The sequence below is a fragment of the Stegodyphus dumicola genome, chromosome 3, assembly GCF_044657685.1.
Source record: "Stegodyphus dumicola isolate Sdum_Otavi_A_Nest chromosome 3, ASM4465768v1".
NCBI classification, from domain to species: Eukaryota; Metazoa; Arthropoda; class Arachnida; order Araneae; family Eresidae; genus Stegodyphus; species Stegodyphus dumicola.
Window position 1 is genome coordinate 137,835,240 of NC_140770.1, and position 23,212 is coordinate 137,858,451.

Below are 23,212 nucleotides of genomic sequence, written 5' to 3' on the forward strand. Positions count from 1 at the left end.
CATCTTATAAAGCAAGTTATGTTTGTAAAATTTTAAGCAATAAAATTAAAAATGCAACATTTGCTTTTTGGTTTCCATTTCAACAGAACCCTAAGTTGTAGATTTTTAAAGTTACAAAACCTAGACCTGAATATTTAACTTCTCTTTCCAAAAATATTAAAAAGTTCTGCAAATTGCTGACCAGTTCTCTGGCAAACTGAAAAAAGTTATTATTGTTATTACATTAAAAAGTAATCTTTTGCTGAATTATTTCTAATTAAAATAATAACCCTTTACATAAAATATATGTTGTATCGTGTATCTAATACGCATTGTAATGATAGGTACAGTAAGAGATAATTTTGTTTAAGGAAAAAAATATTCACTTCCATGGGTTATCTTTGGCAAACCAAAGCACTTTACTGTATATTTGACCAAAAAATAATGAATGTAAAGTGAAGAAGAAATAGATATTCTCATTATTTATTTCAAATTGAAAACTTACTGGAGCAGAGTTTTTGTTTGTTTGTTATTATTATCATTTAAGGTAAATAAATATTTTTATTGTGGTAGTTGACATCAAAGTAAAATGGATTGTGAATATTTTTTATGTAACCTGAGCACTCAATTTTCTATATGTATTTAAATAATAGTTTAATATTTAATAATTTTTCTGTTCTGTTAAATAATTTAAATAAACAATCATATATGTGCATGCTTTAAACATAGTTCATAAATAAAAATTTTTAATATTTACTATTTTATTTATTAAGGTATTCAGAAGATGATCTTCACAACTCTAGAGATGGATTCTCATCTCGCTTGAGTTATCAGTATAAGAGAAATAGTTTAACTGGCTCTTCATCTCTCAGTAATCTCAATGTTGATCCATCCTTAACGCCTCAGGCAGTGGTTATGACCAAGGGACGCAAAGTTAGGTCTTCCTTGAAAAAATTAGAAAAGCAACAAGATGAAATATTTGAGTTATAACTAAGGTATTGTAAGGTAAGTATTCTAATTAATTTTGTTTTTTAAAATTTCTCTCCCATCTCAGCATCTATAAAATTAGCTTTTTTAAATGGCACATCTTTCGTTATATATATATATTTATTAATATATATCATTTGACATGTTTTACCTCATTCTGTTAAATAATTTAAAACCTTCCTAGTGGTTTATAGTTTATTAATAACAAAGCCAAATAGTCTTGGTGATTAATGGGCTGTATAAGTTAAAGCAAGGCTGCCGTAGTGCATCCAAGTAGATATATTAGATTATCATCAGGTCTTGCTAACTGCTAAATTTTTCACCCCAGATAGAATTCTGAGGGATAACTCCCCAGTTCTCTCAAGAAGATTTTAGCTTGCCATGAATTTTGAGTGCACCTTTTCCACATGAACACGATTTGCTTACAAACATCCATGCCTTTGTTAAATATTTGCATAAGTCGCCTGTAGTAACGGCAACCACCGGCAATAAAAGGAGGTGCTTTCCTTAGTGGCACCGCAGTTCCTTTTAGTTTGAGCCAGAATAGACCTGCCAGGGGATGAGAGATTCCGGTTCCCGCCCTGTTCCGGTTCCCGTCTTGTTGCGGATCCAGTCCTGTTCCGGTTCTCGTCTTGTTCCAGTCCAGTTCCGGTCCTGATCCAGTCCTATTCCAGTTCCAGCCTGGCCGTTTAAGTCCAAAACACGTAGGAGCGGATGTCTGAATTCAGCGAAATGGAGATATATGCCGAAAGGGCTAGATGGATTCTGTCTTTTAAAGGAAAGTGTTCTTCACCGTGCCGGCATAGCTGTTACTTTAAAGCACTTTGAAGTTTTCCACCCAAGATGTTAAGTTTTTGTTTGCGATGTTAAGTTTTCATCAGTGTTGAAGTTCCAGTTAAATAAACCTTTAAGTTTTAGACAAGGTTTTTGTGTTCTTCAGAAAATTTTAGATTCGAAGTCAGATACAGCACATAGGATTATTATCGGAAAAATCAACACCTTCTTTGGGATTTGAACTATGGCTTTTTGTTATGGCATTTAGAGACACTAACCACTATCCTGTATTAATGTTCGGTTGCAGATTAAAAATGTTATAACCCTTGTATTTATGTATTATTAATTGTCGATCAATGGTAAAAGGAAGGGTCCTTTAGAAAATTAAGCCACAATAACAATTCAGCATTCTGAAAGGTGAGTTTTAACTTAACAAGTAGTATTATAAGAGTGTATTTTGCCATCATGAGTTATGAAGTGATAGCATAATAACCTGATACTGTTTTTCCTGGTTTGGCATTTAACTGCTCAGAAGCAAGGATTTTCAACTTTGAGCTGTCAGTATTTTCAAAAATATATACCTGTTCACCTAAAACTATTGGTTCATCTAGAAGGTTCTGTGTTTTTTTTTTTTTTTTTTTTTCATGATAAATACAAATGAAGTAGTACAAAAACATAAAAAAAAATTCATTGAATCATAAGCAATACAGTCAAAAGTCGTTAATTCGGACACAAATAATCCGGACCTCAAAGCTAAAAACTTTCTGCGCATGCACCGCGTTGACACATGCGCATAGGCGTTTACGCGTGCGTGTAAGACCTTTACGACTGCGTGTGCGCAAGTGCAGAATACGTTTTCGCGTGCGCGTTTAATGTATAACGTACGTATAAGCTAAAATTATCTAATTATCTATTTCAGTGAATGTTGACGATTGCGTTGTTCCTTAATCTTCGAACTGGATCCGGCTAATTACTTTTTTCAGACTGTAAGAGCAATTTTATAAAAGTAAACTTGAACTTTCGATTATGTCAAATAGAATTTCCGATGCTGGAGCTCCCAAAAGATCTACAAAACGAAAGTATGTTTCGATGTCCATCAAACAAAAAGTGGAATTGCTGCAAAAAGTGGGAAAAGACATGAAGAAGGTGACAGAGAGGTTAGTGAAAATGAAAAAATTTCGATTGACAAGTTAGCCGGTATTCTCGGCCTAGCAATTACGGGACTTGAACAGCGGAACTTTGTAACTGAAGAAGAAATTATGTCTGTTTATAGAATTAAAGAGAAAGTATTATCACATAAAACGAAGCAACTTAAACAACTTACATTGAAATAAATGTTTAATAAAGTAAACAAATAAATATTAAGCTTTTTTTTTTTTTTTTTTTGTAAATTTTGATACCCTTTAGATCATAATTGTTCTTTATTTCAGAAATTACGGTTTCATATTTTTAATTTTAGAATTTCTTCATGCCATCTTACGAGATTTAAACTGATGATCTATAATCCGGAAAAATCGATAATCTGGAATCGCCGAAGTCCCGACGAGTCCGGATTAACGACTTTTGACTGTATATAGTTTTATGACTTTTTGCCATCTCTTCAGCAGCTGCAAAATTTCTTTTTTAAATAAGTCATTAGATTTATTCATAAAGAAGTTATCAAGATCCTTTTTAACAGTCTCCACAGAAGTGAACTCCAGGTCATTCAGAGAATTTTGAATTGACCTGAGGGCATGAAAACTGAGGGGGGCAAGGTCTAGTGAATATTTGGAGCTTATAAGAAATAGACTGATCTAGCTGGGTTTTTCCCCTTTCTTGCGATTTATCTCGTGCGACTCAAATTATGGCCAGAGAAGTTGGGACAATGCAAAAAATTTTACTATGGCTTGTTATTGCTCCACATTAATTTTCATCATATAAAGTAAGTTTTGTTTTTAAAAATCTTAAGCACTAAAATTAAATGCAACAATTTTCAACAGAACCCTAAGGTATAGATTTTTAAAATTATAAAGCCTAGACCTGAAAATTTATCTTATCTTTCCAAGAATGTTAATAAGTTCTCTAAATTGCTTGCAGGTTCTCTGTCAAACTAAAAAAAAAAAAAAAATTTTTTTTATTGTTAGTTTGAGGCAACTAACGTTGGGGATTAATACTGAAAATGCTGCTATACTGAAAGTTTGGCATTTTTCTGTTAAGCGCCTACCACACTTTTTGGCCCCTGGAAAGAGAAACCAAACACATGTGGAGTGCTGAAGATAGCACCATGTGGGGATTATGTGCATGTGTAAGCAAGAATTATTAAACAAATATTATTACAATAATATTGCTAAAATGCATGTCATTCGCATAACGGAAAACGTTTAAAAGGTGTAGGATATCATATGTTCTTTTTTCTAAAAGATTATCTAATGATAACAAATTTGAGCAAAACTATCCAATTAAATACTTAATTTAGTTTGAAAGAATTATAATAAATTTCTTGTTGTTGTTTGTAGAATAACTTAATTTTTCCCTAAAAGATTACATTAATGATAATGAAGTTGAGGGAAACTAGCTGACTAAATAATAAAATTAGTATAGTGTTGCATTTTGATATTTGTAAATCAGTGCATTGTTAGTAATAGTTAGAGATTAGAATGCGTGATGCAACTGCTTGCTATTAAGAATCATAGAAAAATGATTAATTAGAAGCAAAATTAACAAGCTTAATTTTATTTAAAATCTAATGTATCTAATCTGCCTTTCGTAAATATATGGAATTTTCTTTTGTAAACATTCCAAAACAAATGTGTTATAGGGAAGTTGCTAATGACATAAATTGCTTTAATATTTTATGTAAGCAAAATCACGAATTTTTAGGGTAAACTTCTTAGAAGAAGTCCATTTGATACCAGAACGAGTACCAGTTCATATTTCAGGTTCCTTTGTTTCTTCAGGGTTTGTACGGTCCTTAAAAGTCCTTAATTTTTTCAAAAATGATTTTTGGTCCTTAAAAGTCCTTAATTTTGGCCAAAATTAATAAGCGGTCCTTAATTTTGCTCATTTGACATTATCATTTCTAATGATTGCCATTCTATGTGTGAATTGCGATTTCTCGTGAATATGGAATTAAAATTGCACGGCTCTTAACCAATCTGTTGGCGGATTTGCGTTGCAAACAATAAAAAAAAAAAAAAAAAAAAAAAATTAGCTACCCGAACGAAAGTATCGGTGTCTGATTGGCTATTCACTTAATTTCTGTGTTTGTTTCAATTAAGCCATAAATTAATTTTTTATCACCTTCTACGGAGTTTATTCTCTTTTGCGCATACTATATGTATGGGATATCGGGATTATGAGTTTATTTCTGCAGAGGGTCTTTTATCGATTTCGCGGGAAATCTGTTGGCTCCATTTCGATTTTAGGTCGCCAAAGGCAAATTCAGTAACGCTAGCCGAGAAAAAGTGAAGTTTGGAAATACATTTTGAAGCTTCAATAGACAATTAAGTATTTGATTTAATCCTATGCTGTTGATAGTAATGCATTATTTTTGCTAATGGCGATGCAATTATTAGTTGAAAACAACTAACTAATTAAAAAAAATTTAATATTTTTAAAGCTGAAAACAACTAACTGAAACTAATTTTCCTGAATTAACTAGACGGACGCAAAATTAACTTTCAAGAATTACTAAAGTTATTGGGTAGAAGTTTAACTGAAAATATACATTCCGTATTATATATATATATATTTATACAGTACAAAGTCCAAGGTCGGGACTTCTGCGATCCCAGATTCGAGATTTTTACGGATATTAGATCATTTTAAATCTAGTAAGATGGCACATAGAAATTATAAAATTGAAAATATGAAATCGTGATTTATGAAATAATGAAGCATTTATGATTTAAAGGGTATCAAAATTTACAAAAGAAAAGAGCTTAATATTTATATGTTTACTTTATTAAACATTTCTTTCAATGTGAGGTGTTTAATTTGTTTTCTCTGCTGATACTTTAGACTAATACTATAGATATATAATTTCTTGTTGAGTTATTAAGTTCCATTGTTAAGTCCTGTAATTGCTGTGTCGAGAATTCCGAATAACTTGTCAATCAAAATTTTTTCTCGTTCATTAACCTCTCTGTTACTTTCTTCACTGTCGGTAGCTGTATTTTTTGGATTTAGAACCATACTACAGATTTCACCCTCCGTTAATTGATTGATGATTGGGGCATTGTCATCGCAATGAAAAACTTCTGTTTAACTTCTCTAAATTCTGCTGCCTGGTGCGGCCATGCGAGCTCTGGCGCTGGTTCTGGCTTTGTGTGAATAACAAATCAGTTATTCTTGAGTCAAATAGCACTAAATATAATCGTTTGTCCTATGAGTATCATTAACAAAATCTATTTTTAGCATAAGGAAAGAAATTTCTGTTAAATCTCCCCTTGTCAACATTTTAGCGCATTAAACTTAAATCTGTAATCGGATAAATATTCTGTTATTTGGCGTCGCTGCATGAGTCATCACTCAAGATGTCATCCGTTGATAAACATGTGGTGATGAAAGCAAAATACAATAAATAATGATTCGCGATTTCGGCATCAAGGATATAAAATATTAGTTGCTGTAAAATTAATAAATGTTTCGGTATGAGATTATGCCAAGCAGATATGCAGCTATGGAGTCAAGTTACTAATCACACAAATTTATGCTAAAATAATTATAATTATTTCTTCAATGATGAGATATTTTATTTAGTGCCAAACTGAGATTAAGAATCGGGATTTCCGGCATGTTTTTTTATGATGAGGAAAAAAATCTAATGCGCATGCGTAAAGCATACCCCTTCCCTCCAAAAGAGCCCTAAAAAATTGGTTGGTGGTGGCTTTGAGGTCCGGATTTTAGATCATTCCAGATATTGGATGTCCAGATCTTGGAATTTGTACTGTATATATATATATATATGTACTGTATATATATATATATATATATATAGTAAAAAATGTATATTTTCAGTATACATTTCTTATTATATATATATATACACACATTATATACATATATATGCGATACTTAATTTTACTAATGCCTTGCATGTAATGCCCCTTTTAGCTGCAAAACATCTTTCCTTCTCAACTGCAGAGTTTCTTCTAACAGTATCATGAAGTTAGAAGAACCACCTACTTTAGGAAAAGATGTAACTGCTAATTCAACATCAATAAGTGTAGAAAATAATAAAATCAATTCTTTTCTTTTCAAATCTGAAGTTACAGATGCAGAAATATTGTGGGCTTTTAAGTGCATCAAAAGCCACTATTCTTTTAAATTGTGCGATGATATTGGGCCGTTATTCACTAAAATGTTCTCGGATAGTTCCATTGCAAAATAGTTTTCATGTGGTGAAAAGAAATGTGCTTATATCTGTTATTTTGGTCTTGGCCCTTATTTTAAAACTTTGTTACTAAAGCATTGTAAAAATGCTGAGTTTTTTACATTACTATTTGATGACTCTTAATCTGACAAATCAAAAGAAGCAACTAGATATTTATGTGAGGTACTGGCATCACGAAAATAAGGTCAGAACTCAGTACCTTACTTCTGCATTTATAGGGCATGCAACAAGTGAAATTATTTTATCCAAATGTTATGAATGTGTTGAAAAACTAGACTTGTCAAAACTCTTACAAATATCGATGGATAGTCCTGCAGTAAACTGGAAATTTTATGATTTATTGCAACAGGACTTGACAAAGGAATATAACATTCAATGCTTGACATTAGGGACATGTGGTTTACACATTCTTAACAATGCTTTCAAGCATAGGATGTCATCCACTGGCTGGGACATTCCATCATTTCTTATCCTCCTTATGTTGGATTTTTAAAGATTCACCTGCAAGACGTGAAGATTTTTTAAGTATATCTGGCTTAAAAAAGCTACCTGTGAAGTTCTGTTTTTACCAATGGTTGCAAAATGTCCCAGCAGTTGAAAGAGCCATTGAAATATGGGATGACTTGCTACTGTACATTAAAGAAGTTAAAATGGGGAAGTTTAAAAAAATTCATCGAAATCCTTCTCAAATATTTTGGAGGCAACTAAAGATAAAACATTTCTTATAAAATTAAATTTTTTTCTCTCTCTGTCGAAAATATCATTGCCTTTCCTTGAATGTTATCAAAGTGATAAACCACTTATTCCCTTTTTTGCTGAAAATATCTTAAAACTTGTAAATGATTGCCTTCAGCACTTTAAAATTTTGAAACTAGAATATTCAAAAATAACTAAAGCAGAAAATCTTTATAAATTTAATTTTAATGATCCAAATTGTTATAATGATAAAAGTAAAGTTTATTTGGGACTCATTGCTGAGCAGTTAATGAATGATAAATGCTGCAAGAAGGACATTTCACAAGCTGACAGTTTTGCATTGAAACAAGAAGGTCAACAATGTGTCTTAACAATAGTACAACACTTAATGTCTAAATGTCCAATAAATTATTCTCTTATTCGAAATGCATCTTGTATAGACCCGCGATTGATGGTTAAAAGTCCAGAAAAAGCCCAGAACTAAATGAAAATAGTTCTAACGGTATTAATGCAGAATAAACGTGTTTTACAAGATGATTGGGATGAAATTCTGCTGCAGTTTGGAGAGTTTCTAGACAAAGTAGTTAAGACAAATTTACATGAATTTTCTACTTTTGATCCTCAAAATCTTTCTCTTGACACATTTCTCACTTCTTATTTTCATGATTTTCACTATTCAAAAGTATGGAAAATAGTGAAAATGATTCTTATCTTGTCACATGGACAGGCCTCTGTGGAAAGGGGCTTCTCTGTAAATAAAGCAATTGAAATTGAAAATTTAAGTGACTCATCATACATTTTTCAACTCATAGTATTTGATTACATAAGATTTCTGGAGGTGTTCTTAATATCGAAATTAATAAAGAAATGAGATCAGCAGCAGCTTCTGCAAGGTCTAAATATATGCAGTATTTAGAAGAACAAAAATCTTTAACTAAATCTGAAAATTCAAAGAGGAAACGAAATATCATTGAGGAAGAAATTGATTATATGAAGCAGAAGAAAAACTTCTTCAAAGGGACATTAAAGATATTAATGAAGAAGTAGATGCTTTAGCAGATGAAGCTGAGACCAGCATGAACATTGATTTGTTTATCAAAGCAAATGAACTTAGAAGAATAGTTAAAGAAAAGGAAATAGACATAAATAAATTAGATGTTAAAATAGCTGAAAAGATTTCAGATTTAAAAAAAGCACAAATGTTTTGTATCTTTTATTGTACAGTTCATTATTCTAGTATCTTTCAAAAAACTAAGGAAATTAATTGTATGTTTACAAATCAGTTATTTTAATCTGCAAAATATTCTTACATTATATAGTAGTTGACTGTGTTTAAATAAATATCAAATAAGTTAAATAATAATCATGTAAATCTCTAAAATAGTGACTGTTATTAGCGTAAAATACACTTATACATGTTTTTAAAGAAATTATGTTCCTAATTTAATGTTATCTACTTCATAACTTGTAGGGAGTTAGTTTAATTTTCAAAATTGTTTTATGGTAAGTATTAAAGTGAATTTAATAATATTGCATAATACACACTTCTGTTAGTTTCTTAAAGTGAAATTACAAGCATGAAGTCGGTTGTATGAATAATTGCTTTATTCTATTCGGTTTTTTTTTTTTTTTTTTTTTTTGTTTTTGTTTGCTGATAGGTCCTTATTTTTTTCTTTGATGGTCCTTAAAAGTCCTTAATTTTCATGTAAGGAAATGTGTACGAACCCTGTATCTTCAGGTTCTGGAAGTGCTAAGTTTACATGCTAGATTGTTTTTCTTTCTTTTGCAAAATGCTGAACTATATTCATTTTCTTCATCAAAATCATTTCATTAATCAATTGTTTCTTTTATCCATTGTTCTCCTTTCAAACGCTTCACACTCATCCTGAAAGGAACTAAATTCAAATTGTAAATAAAACATTAAAAAAATTACAATATAAGCAAACATAGCAAATTTTTTTCTGTAGCTTATCTATATATTATAGAATATAGATAATTAATATATACTATAATGGAATGATTAGGGTAGCTGTTAGTTTTACACACAAAATAGTAAAGTAATGCATTACACACAGATTGATGCTTACTGTAAAGAGTAATCATACCTGCAAAACTTTCTTTGAATGCGAATTTTAGATGACACAGCAATTATACCCAGAGAATGTTTCATGGCTGGGTACCCAGAAATATTTTCTGGCCACACCAGTGGGCAGTAGTAGCATTCAAAAATGGGAAAATGCTCATTCTCCCACCCCTCCTGATGTCCAGTGTAATTTTTCTCATTTAATTGTGTTTGATTAAAATTTTGTTAGTCTAATACATACATTTTTAGAATTTTTTATGAGTGTTTCTTCAATTAATATTTGTATTTACATGAATCTGTAGTACATGTCACTCACTTTATCCACACATATTATATACATTAATTATTAATTTTGTTTTTGTTGTATTTAAAAAAAAAAAAAAAACCTTTGATAAGTAAAAGCTTTCCTTCCCTACTTCCTACTCAGGATTTTACTTAGAATGTAAGAAAATTATAAAATGAAGTTAACTGAAGTATATAAACTACAAGATATTTAATTAAATAGTTACATATTTTACATCAGAATCACATAATGAAAACATTTCGAAATTCCCAGTTTTACATATTTTAAGGTTGGAAGCAATGATTGTTACGGATTTGGTAATTAAATAACTAATGTTAGTTGAATTCTAAATTAAATTGCTTTATTCCCCGTGCAGTGCAGCGCGTGATGAATATTAAAGGAAAGCTAAGCCGGAAAATTAAAAATACAAGAGCACGTGCATTTAACATTTAATAAATAAATATCTCTTTTTGATTTCGAGAAAGTTCCAGAAAATTCTCGCGTGCGATTTAAAATCTTATAAAAAGGAGGAAAAACCTCTCAATTTAGTTAGTTAGTTTGTTGTTATTTTAAGAGTTTGTTTAGAAACCTGCTCTTGTTGACTGTAGCAAATACACAGATTAGCTTTCTCTAGCTCTTTTTAATTAAGTTCTCTTGAACATTTGAGTAGTTAGAAGATAACTTCTATGATATATTCTAATACTGCATGAACATTTGAGGACATTTAAACATATTTGTTGTAATAATAATAAATTTTTGTTCATTTTTCATCGGACTTGTGCATTCATTTCGTAACGAACCCGTACGCACGCAACGATATTGAAATACTGTTTGAGCTTATGGACTGATGTAAATAATAAAATTGCTCGATGTATTGAAGTGTGAAATTTTATGCTAATAAATTTAATTGTCTAACTCTGTTGCTAATATGAATGTTAAGCTTTGCACAATTAATTTTTTATTTAAATATTGCAAAAATATGCATTATATTTTGTTTTCTTTCAGCTGTATGGAATTAAAAGTGGTTCACTTGGAATTAGTGGCCATCTTCTTAACTTAGAAATAATAATCTAGACTATAAACATATACAGAAATTTTCTGTGCTTTATTAACAGCTGCTGAAGGTGTAAGGTGATATTACTTATATAGTTTCATGTGAAAATATATGTGGTCATTGTAATTAAACATATATCATCAAATCATCTAAAATGTAAATGTGTCAGTGTACAGCATCATATTTTATTGTTAGAAATTCTATTGAGATGCTTGAAGTGTTATGCTTGTGAAAGTAATATATGAATGTATTTAAAACAGTGGATACATACACAATATCAATATATATATATATATATATATATATCTGTGTGTGTATGTATTGTAATACATATGTATTATTTGAAATAAAAGTGCAATATTATTGCAATATGATATATTCTACATTGTTTGAAAGGTGGTTCACCCTGTTATTAGTAATCAAGCATATGTTAAAAATTCATTGCAAGTAATTAAGATTAAATAAATCAATGAAAGTAGTTATGTTATCTGAGCAATATTGTGTTATGCATTCCCAAAGTGGTAACAGCAAAAATGTATACTATATAAAAGCATGGCACTTTGAACAGAGTAATTCATGGCTTTCCTGTAAAATGAATTTCTTCTATATGCATACCTGATTACTTAAAATTCCATTCTTAAGCTATGCTTTTGTACCTAACAGAATTAAGCTTTTAGAAATTTAATTAAAATCTTGCAAATGAATGTTATTTCTATAATATTAAATTTTATGCATGCATAAATTTGTTTTATAATAATAATTTTGTATGTCTTTAAAACAAAAATTATTTCTAAGATTCATAAATTATTAGAAATGTTGCCAAAATTAAAATAGAAAATATTGTAATTATGTCCATTTTCTTTATGTTGAATAATTTTATAATCTACTAGCAGCTTCGCTGCTAGCCTTCGTCTGGCTTTTAAATGTACCGGAAAAATGGTTGAAGGGAAACATCAAATGTTAAATTTAAAAACTGCATAGAATTTTACTCTGCAGAACAACTTCATAAAAAAAGTTATTATGTATAACAAAATTACAATGAAATAAGCAATATCCCTTAATACAAATATTAATTATCCTAATAAATAAATTAACCAACTTCCTTTTGCAAAATCTTAAGAATTCAAATGGTATAGAGGAGGTTAAGGACTTTGTTTCCTAAAAAAATCACTCAAAACTTTTCAGTACCTTAAAGACAGTGAAATGAGCAATGAATAACATAAAAGAATCCAAAAAAACAAAAAATTCTGAAAAGCAAAGTATAATTAATGATATTTTATCTTATATTTTCAAGAGAAAAAAATTACAATGAAATAAGCTATATCCCTTAATACAAATATTAATTATCCTAATAAAAAAATTAACCAACTTTTTGTTGAAGGAAAAAAAATCATGCAAAACTTTTCAATATCTTACAAACAGTGAAATAAGCAAAAAATAACATGAAAGAAACTCAAAAAACAAAAAATTCCACACAGAATTGTACTTTGCGGAACAACTTTATCAAAAAATCAATAAAAATGTATTATATATATAAAAAAATGACAATGAAATATGCCAATCTCTTAAAAACAGTGACATAAGAAATATGATGAAAAATTGTTTCCAAACCCATATTTCTAAAAGATTGAAACTATTCAAATGATGCGATTTAATCAAAAATCTATCAACAACAATAAGACAGGAAAACTGTTGCTAAAATGACATTTTTAAAGATGTGAGAAGTGTACTCGGAAGCTTCATTTGAAAATTTTTTTAAAAATACAAAATATTATCATTTTTCCAAAATTCTTTTTGTAAAAGCAGTCACAAGGATGAAAGTTTAACGTGCCCAAAAATCAAAGAAAAATAAACTGTACATTTTTAAAAATAAACCTTTTTAGAAAAAATCCCCTCGAAAAGGTGTTAAGTTCTCTTTGTTAAATAAATTTGTATTTAATTGATTTATTGAAACACGAAATTTATTTTAAGATCGTAAAATAGCTAAGTGCCTATGTTTCATGACGATGTGAAAATGGAGTGTGTAGAGTAAAATCTCGCTTTCCTATAGCCCATTATGTCTCAAAATGATGCGATTTTTTCACAAAACATAAAATTAAAAAAATTTGAATTTCGAAAAAATCTCTTCAAGGTGCACTGGCTCTTGTCTAGATGCACCTATGTACCAAATTTCGTAGCCGTGCGTCTAATAGCTTACGCGCAACGCGAACGAAAGACACACACAGAGAGACTCTTTCTTTTATTATATATAGAGATTAAATTCCTCATATTTTAATTATGCTAAGAGATAGAAATTTGTTAAAAAATAGTAAGAACAAATGTAGTGAGATACAATAAATTAAAGAATTAATGAGATTATTGTTTAAAATAGAACTTTAAATTTTATCTTCCCCCCCCCCTTCTTTTCCAATTTGAAATGATTTATTTGATTCCATTTTCTTCAGTGATTTTATTAAAAATATTATAACATGTAATATATATTTAACGTACAGGTTTGATTGAACCATAGTTTTGATTATTCTATAAAAGTATGTTACATACTGATACTCAATGAATGGTTTCAGCTTAAAACATTAAACACTGAATGGTACAACAATTAAACACTGAATAGTTTTGACTTTCAAGTTTTTTTTTTTAATTGCAATTAGCGGGGCAAGTATTAGAAGTTGCTGTGTTTAATTGTTGAAAAAATCAAAGAAAAAATTCATGCCAAATTATTTCAGCTCTTGTTTATCATTTAAATGTCATTCTAATGTTTTAGAGCAAGCAGATATTGAAAGATTAAAAAAAAGTAATAAATACTTTTATAAACAGTAACTTTCTATACTAGTTTCAGTATGTTTAGCTGTTGTTAATGTTATTTAAGAACAGGCTCAGTTACTGGTTTTACTGATTTCTCGTCTATCAAATATTATTTTGATATTTGCCAGTGTTTTTCTATAAGTAGCTGAAAAATGTTGAAATAAATTTTTTGGGCTATATTTTTCAGTGCTGCCAATAAACTAGTTCCTCATATAATTGGCTTATTTTCAATAGGAATATCATAAAACTCAAACAAATGTATTTATTGAATTTCTTTACAGTTCATTTGTAAATGAATAATACTAATTTGAATCTGCTTTTTGGTTAAGTTAATACTCTTTTTGTAGGTTATTGTTTTATGGTGGATTATAAGCTTTACAACAATTTTCTAAAAAATATAATGATATAATGATAATGGCAATCTGCTACAATGCAAATTTTTATTCATATCAAGGTCAAATATTATATGCAATTGAATAAATAACAAGTAAAATTACATGCACCAGAATTGATGTGTAAATTTAACAATTACTGCTTTTCTGCTTAACCTAGTGGCATGACTACCTATATCAGTCATGAGATTTTTTTTGTAATATGCTATACATTACTCTTTAATTTAAAATATTTTGTTTTTATATTTACTTTAGTAGTCCAAATATTATGTGTTTGAATTGCTGGTCTAAATAGTTTCTTGATCTTCATGAAAGCAGAGACTAAAATAATTAATTATACAAAGTAAGCTAATAAATGCTCTTTAAATAGTTCTTCATGAGCAGATCAAAAAAGCTGTGCGACTCAAGAGATTAATTCTAAATGTCTAATTTTATTGAAATTGCTCTGTCAAATGCCATTGCTTCTTCCATATGTATCAGTAGGTATATTTCCTAGGAAATTAAATATTTAATAATACATAACCAAACTTACAAATAGTTCTAGCATGCCAACATTTTTATGAATCAAATTTTCCTTCTTTGAGTTCATTACAGTTTTATCAAAATATTTTGTAGGCTGATCATAAACATATTATTTCTGTTTTGTTATATTGAGTTAAAAGGGAGAAGATTGTTTTAAATCTTTCACGAGGAATTTTTTTGATTTTTAAAGAGATAGTTGATGCAAAAAGAAAACATTCAGGATTGTGCAACAGAAGGATATTCTTGAATTAAAGTTTTGTGTATCCTTTACAATAAATGTGAGATAATGATTTTTAATTATCCTTACTTCTTTTTTACTATGCATTTATTGCAGTCACTGGGGACCAGACTTCATTACAATAAATTGTAAAATATGGTTAATTTTTTTTAACCGTGTTAAAAAATATCAAGTTCTTTAGCATTATAATGCAAGCATTGTTACATATTAATAATTATTCTGTTTTTGTCATTATTTATGTATGACATAAAATAGCCGTTGTTTGACTTCTAAATTAGTATCTTAAAATAGCCAGTTATGTAAGAAATGATAAAGATTCTATAAAATCATAAAAAAGTATCAGTATGTGATTGTGTGAAGTTTTAGTACATAACTGAGCTTTTTATTATTATTTTTGTTTATTATAGTCTTTAAAGAGTTTTGCTATTAATGCAGTTGAAACTATTTATGATACGTACATATTATCCCAGTTGCCGTATAATCGCAGTCCTGTCAAAGTTCCATCAGTCATTCTTGTGGAATTCTGAACTACATTTCTTCTGCAATTCTTACGGTAAAATATTCATCGGTTTCTCTGCACAATCTACCAAATAGCTATTGCCACAAAAGAGTTCAACCTGCTTCATTTTTTGTCCTTTGTAAAAAGGCTATTTTTAATTTCTGCTATTTTGTAAGGCTGTCCAGTTTTACTGGAAACTCTGATTAGAGTACAATGAGTACAAACTTCTTATAAGTAATTGTTCCAGTCTATTACTGTTGTGTTAGTCATGTCAAGCCATTCTGTTCCACATTCAACAGATGTTAATTCTCTTGACCAGCTGTAAATGAACTGAAGTACAGTCACAAATATGAATCTTCAACGCTTAAACCACATTCCTTTTTGAACAGATAATTTTTTGTCACAATTTTTTTATGTTGCGTTGCCATTGTATATCATACTTACATCAAACAAAAGTGTAGATGTTACTAGAATGTTGTTCCTTTATACTTATCCATAAATGGTGCTAAATCGTACTGCTTGGTGACAGTTCCACAGTCCATGGGATAACATGTAAGTACCCTATTTACATTCTGAATGAAACTGAGGAAATGATTTGATGTACACAAGGTTCTAGAATGAAGGAAAAAATATTTATGCTAATTTATTTTTAAATTATTCAAAATAATCAAACATCTGCATATAAATTAGAACTTCTGTAAAGTTATTATTTTAGAATCTGATAAGCTTTTATGAGAAATATAATCTATACAATAAAATACAAGCATAATAAGCATATAAAAGAGCAGGGTACTTTTCCGTTTCGCCGGCGCAAATCTCGGCAAGCAGACTTTATTGGTGACAACATACAGTATACACTTAAAAAATGTTAGTTCTAAGAATTCTTTTACAAAAAGAAGGCATAAACATTTAAATAACGCTTAAAATTTTATAAAAAGCCAATAAATAAAGACAATAAATTTGTAAAAAGACATTAATTTAAGAATTTACTATGCTTTCATGGTTCAACATCCCGATTCGCCGGTTTATATCACGTGACCCCAAGCGATCTCATCTCACGTAAACTACTCTACAAAAATCTAATACTCTCAGTAATTATCTACATTAATTTCAAGTTAAATCTTAATTTGGAACACAAGTTTAAATGCAAGAAATATTTCAATTCGTATGAATAGCTTACTCAGAAATTATGTAAAACTGTAGTGCTTTACTTCGCTAATGCATTCTCATTAGAATGAATGAATTTAACCCTTTACCTTTTCTATATTTTCGGCTTGTAAGTGCTGTGATTGCATCCTAATTGACTTAATTACCGAAAATGGCCTTAGACATAAAACTGAACTATCTGATAAAAATTCTATGTAATTATATGCCAGTATTGAAAGAAACAATCAATCTGATAAGAAAAATCTGCGACTTGTTTTGACAATGAGGTGTAAAAGGTTACCAGCGAGAATATTCCGTTTGGCATCGGTTGTACCATTATTGGCGACTTTATCGCTTGTGCCGGCAAAACGGAAAAGTACCAAGAGCAGTTTTTCATAGAGTTTCATACATGTTTCTAGGATGCATACACCAGAAATTAAATCCATTTTTATAGAATAATGTAAAAATCCAATGGAATTGTGAATTTTTATTTAAAATTGATGGTGTAAATCAGATCTTAAAATTCTGAAAGGATAGTCTGGTTTCAGATATGTTCTTTAAGGAAATAAAAGAAGGTTAAACTTTATGATGCAAGCTGCTAAGTCTTGAGTCTGATATAATTTAAATCCAAAGGAATCTCATTTCCCCTTCCCCTCAGAAAGGATATGGTGAACATCTAATCTGATTTTAGGTCTGATTTAGTGTAAATCCAAAGGAATCTCATTTGAATTATGTACATTAAAATATCAGATTCCCTGCTAATAATGAAAATTTTCCATTTTTAAATTACAGATCAAAAGGCAGCCAAACATTTTATAAATGTTATAGAGTTCCATCCTTTGTTATTTTCGTGCTTCTCATTGCATGCACTTTGCATGGATGCCATTACAAAAATAAAAAATGGGAAAATTATATGTGATTTTATTGTAAACCCATTGTAAATATCTTGTGGAAATTTATAATAATAAAATATTTCATTACTACTAGTAGAATTTATAAAAAGTTAAATGGGCACAGTAATTAATAATAAGCGCTTATATTTTCTTTAATGCTTTTTGTAGAATTTATGGTTTTTCAGTATTATAAAATATCTGAGAATTATCAATAGTGTCCTTTAAAGTATTAAATATGTATTAAATGAGAACTTTTAAGTAAGTCCTAGAAATTTATTTAGTTTTCTGTTATTACCCAAACATAGTTAACCCAGAAATTCCCAGCAAGAACATTATTCAAAATTGCTTGTTTCCTGGCATTAGAAACAAAAAAGTGTATCTGCAATACATGATTAATTTTAATATTCTTGTCCTTCCTTAATGTTTCATTCTAGTGGGTTTAACTACAGTTCTATAACAAAAAATTTAAATGATATGCCAGATTTGTAAGGGGAGAGGAAATTTTAAAAAAAAAAAAAAAAAAAAAAAAAAAAAAAAAAAAAAAAAAACCTCCTTTTTCTCTTATGGCTTAAACTGCTGACTCAAAAAAGAATTCACAGAATATTTATTATTATTATAGCTAGCTTGACTGAATAAAATTCCGCATTTTTAACATGCTTTCATTTGTAATTTAACAGAAATTAATGTCCAATAAATGTTTTATGTATTTACTTGCTTAAGCATTACTTTATTAAATTCTTATGCTAGTAGAATACTAGATAGAATTATCCAAAAAATGATTTTTCATAGTGAATTTGTACAAGTGCTCTAAATTATTCAATAAGGAGCTTTGTTATTAGTGAATATTTTATTTTGTAAATGTTTTCTTAATTAATAAACCTTAAGTATATCAATAGTTTTAATTTATTAAATTTATGAATTAAATCATTTGCAGAAATATGAAGTTTTTAAAACTTTAACACTCTGTACTTCAACTGTTGACATCATTAGAATGAAAATTAAGGAAGTACTAAAGATCTTAAATCTATTTAAAATTGTACTGGTTTTTTAAAAGAATATGCAGAATGCAGAGGATTAACTGCTAAAAAGTGATTTTTAATTTTTTTTTTAATTTTTTTTTTTTTTTGTGTGTGTGTGTGTGTGTGTGTGTGTGTGTGTGTGTGTGTGTGACGCTTTGCTTTAAACTTAGAAAAGTAGTACAAAGTACTGTGCAGTTGTCAAAGGCTGTAAAACATGAATACAGATTGTTTTTTAACTAGTCCAGTAATCACCTATGTGCTCACATATAGATGATTTTTATGTTCCAGCTGGATAATCAAATTGTGTAAGTGCAAGACTAATACATGATTAATTTTAATCATGTGCAGGTTTTGCACATGATTTGATCACAGATAATAAGAACCACACTGTTTTATGTTATATGTATTTCCATAAAACTGGCATCTCTAGTTTTATATGTAACTTCTGCTAGTGTTTCCATTACAATATAACAAGTAGATTTTTGCAAATATATTCAAAGAATTCAGCTGATTTTCCTTGTAATCATATGTGATTATAAGTATATAGTTCCTTAAAGTGGCTGATGTCATAAAAGAAAAGTGTTTGTTTCAAATAAAATAGTTAGAACATAATTATTTAAATAAAATAATATGTAAGCATTTTCATTTTTATATGCTTAAGTGTATAAGAGTGATTTTCTTTTTTAAATGTATTAATTCCCAGATGAAATATTGTTTTTTTTTTAAATTTGCTAATTTAATTATGTATAATCTTTTTATATATTAAATCAAAAATTCAATAAAGAATGTAATAATATAGAATCTTTAGCACTTCTGTATCATAAATGATTATCTAATCAATTCTTTTATATATATCATAAAATTTCTGATTGCATTCATTATCCAAACATTTTACATTTCTACATCAGTGAATTAGGGAATAATTCTTATAGTAATCTTTGAAGGTTGTATTTAAAAGAAATGTTATAAAAGAAAACTTTCATTTGAATATTTACATCAGGTACAATATTTATTTTGAATTATTTAGTGGGCACAGTATTTAGTTATTGTTTTGTTTGAATTTACATCAGTGAATATTCATTACATCAGCAAATACATGAGTGACTATGTTGCAATATGTATAAATATATATATAATCTCACATGTTAGCAAGAGATTTAAGATAACTGTATTTTTGTTAAAAGTAGTGGAACATTTGAAACATTGAATGCCATAAAATTTAAAAAAAAAAAAAAAAAAAAATGTAAATTTATATTTTCATGTTTTCTTTATCATTCAAATAATTTGAATTCTAATCTAAAAACTTATTAAATGTTTTAACTCAAAACTGAAAAAATCAGTTTTATTGTCATGCATTAGAAACATTCTTTAAAAAAGAACATGATTGTTGTAAATTCTGTTAACTAAAATCACAGTTGTGTCTGCTAGCATCACTTTCTTAATTTTCTGTAGTAAATCAAGCATTCTGTGCTTAATATGTTGACTTTGACACAATCCTATATTCTTCTGCATGTTCTTTGATAAAAACATTTTGGAAAAATGTAAAACATTTGAACTGGTACTCGTATATATTTTGGCGAATTAGATTTTTAAAGTAATTACGGGATTTAAGAATTTTAATTATATACTTCTTTTACTAAATTTTATATATAGCTTCTGATAAATACAGATATGTTTTTAAAACTGTGTTTTTAAATTGTTTAATTCATTGTAGATTTCAAGCTATGTTGTAATTAAAAATTTTTATGATAAGGTTAAAAAAAAATTCTAATTTTTAATTTTATATAAATCATTCAAGAACCTTTAAAGGTTTTGATTTTTAAAAAAATTTGGATTTATTCCACCTTTGTTAAAAATATTCCACAAACCGTGTAGTTGGCCATATACGAGCTTGGTAGGTTTAAAGTATTTTATTATAAGTTAATTAAATGAAATCATTCAAATCCCATACTGTGAACTGTCACTAAGTAAAAATATTTCATTTTGCTGTAAATTAATATATTTTCATGTAATTATTTAATTTTTTTTATGTTATGCTACACATATGAAATGAGTTGGCATGCATGAATCTTCTTGGCTGTACATAAATTAGTATATTTAACTATTAATATTGTAAATTGATCTTGTTTTCAGAAAAATGTATGTGTGGTTTTAATTATCAGAATAGGATAAATTAAAGGTATAATTTTATAACTAGCACCTACTGGTTACTGTTAATGGATTTTTATTGTATTCTATCACATTTAAATTTTATTTATTTAAGTGTAACAATATTGCTGTCACATGCAAGTATGCATTATAGAATACGTAACTTGTCTTAGAAAAATATAAAAATCTTGATAAAATTTATAACTATGTTTTTATCAATGTTTTTCATGCTAGTTATATTATTTATATAATTTTTGTTCTGAAGTACAGCATAATTTTTCTTGAGAAAAATCTTATGTTAACCAAGAATGTATTTTTCACTGCATCATTGTATAATTTATTGAAGCTTCAGTAGCATTTTTCATAATTATGGTGGATTCTGTGTTTATTTGTTGGTGATTTAATGTCGCTTTGAAACTACTTTCAAAGCGACATCTGTCCCCAGGCGCAGAATCCAAGGGGCGCCAAACTGATCTTACATTTTAGAATTAAATGTTTTCCATCCTTGGCAAGCAGTAGGGGGCGCAAAATCTTCAGTTGTCCCTGGGCGCTGAAAACCCTAGCTACGACTCTGGCGACATTAAATCGTTTTAGTGTAAATCGCTTTAATTAAAAATTAAATTAAATTGCTTTAATTAAAATCGCTTTAGTGTATTTTAATATTTTCCATTGCTATTTTTATAACATAATGAAAATATGACTGCCAGTTGCCTTTGTACAAATTTGAATTTAGAAAGTTAATTACAACAAACTGATTTTATAACTCTTCAGTTTAAGCAAAATTCGACAACAGCAGTATCAAAATTATATAATTGTTTATTAACTTTTTGTTAAATAAATATCCTTCCATGTATAGGAAACCACTGCTTTAGACTGACTTCTCATGCTGTGTAATGTGATGATAGGTAACATGTAGAGGCACTATAAGCTTAATAGCAAATTTCAATTATATGCACTCTGTCTTTAGTGTAATGCTGTGAAGGAACAGCTGTTTGTATTTTCCTGTTGAAAGGAAAGTTTTTTATAAGTAGTTTAGTCTGATGTGTGCCTTAAGTATACAAAATGAATCATGAATCTTAACTTGAATATTTGTTTCTTGATTTTAATTTTTATGCATAGTATTATACTTTTTATTGCATATTCTATAATATGTATTAAATAATGCAGTGCTTGTATTCTCGAAGTATTTTAAAAGTTACGATTGTGGGTTGTGATATATGGGAATATGATGTTTTTACATTGCTATGTTGAATTGAGTGCTATGTGAGTATTTGTAAATATTCTTAGAAGAATTATGTGTATAATGTCCCTTTGCTGCAATATGTTTTGTAAAATTATATTAAATTAATATTTGATGGTTTCTTTTTCAATTATTGGATATTGTTACTTTTTAAAATGTTTTGAATCTTTAATTATTCAACATTTTCAATATGGAAACATTCATTGTTGTATTCATGATTAGAATTAAAACATTTTTTTAAATGTGTGAACTACTTAAAATCAAATTATTCAGCATTTTCAAGATGGAAATGTTCATTCATGCTAGTGATCAAGATTTTTTTTATATGTGGTCAATATTTAATTTCTAAAAAAGTAACCTCTGCTTTCAAGTGTTAACAAATCTCAAAAACTTACAATCTAAAAACTCCATTCTTACCCTACACAGGGCATTTTAATATTAAATACAGAAAAATAATATATATTATTACCGATAAATAAAACTAAATCTGGATATTATTATGAATGGATAAATTTTGTTGTAAAATAATGTAAAAATGTAAATCAATTAAAAGGGGGGAATTGGAAATCTCTACATTATTTCATTTTTATGTATAAAATGAAGAAATTTTATAGTTGACATATATATTTAAAAGCTATTTTATTTATAATGCTAATGCAAAGAGATAACATTTATTGCATTATTTATATTAAAAAGTAGAGATAAAAACTGATTTGAAAAGTATAATGTTAAGGGAGGATCTTTGTTAATATAAAACCAAGAATACATGTTTCATTTGAATGTAAAGCTTTCTTTTTATCTTCCTACAAGTATAGTATCATCTACCCCTTGTGATGCACCTTAAGCAGCCTTATTAGTATTGAGATAACTAATGTGTTTGGTCATACCCGGGAAATGCTTTTGAACAAATATCATTACTTTTTTTTTCTAGTGTTTCAGTTTTTATACTGCCAAACAGTTCAGTTTAGCTATGTGAGATAAGTAAAAGGAGTTAGTCTGATTGATTGGCAACAGTTTCTGGTACAGTACAAAGTCCGAAATCCGGACATCCATTATCCGGAATGATCTAAAATCCGGACCTCA

General features: G+C 28.5%; 1 protein-coding gene across 1 annotated transcript in view; it reads left to right on the top strand.

The window, feature by feature from the left end:
• The window catches only part of LOC118179777 (lysM and putative peptidoglycan-binding domain-containing protein 2-like), a 56,901-nt gene extending 34,526 nt beyond the window's left edge, over positions 1 to 22,375 (top strand). The window contains exons 3-4 of the mRNA XM_035348937.2: positions 753 to 984; positions 11,182 to 22,375. Coding sequence (XP_035204828.2) covers positions 753 to 969 — 217 coding nt within the window. The 3' untranslated portion in view covers positions 970 to 984; positions 11,182 to 22,375. The remainder of the gene's footprint in view (positions 1 to 752; positions 985 to 11,181) is intronic.
• The last annotated feature ends 837 nt before the right edge of the window (positions 22,376 to 23,212 follow it).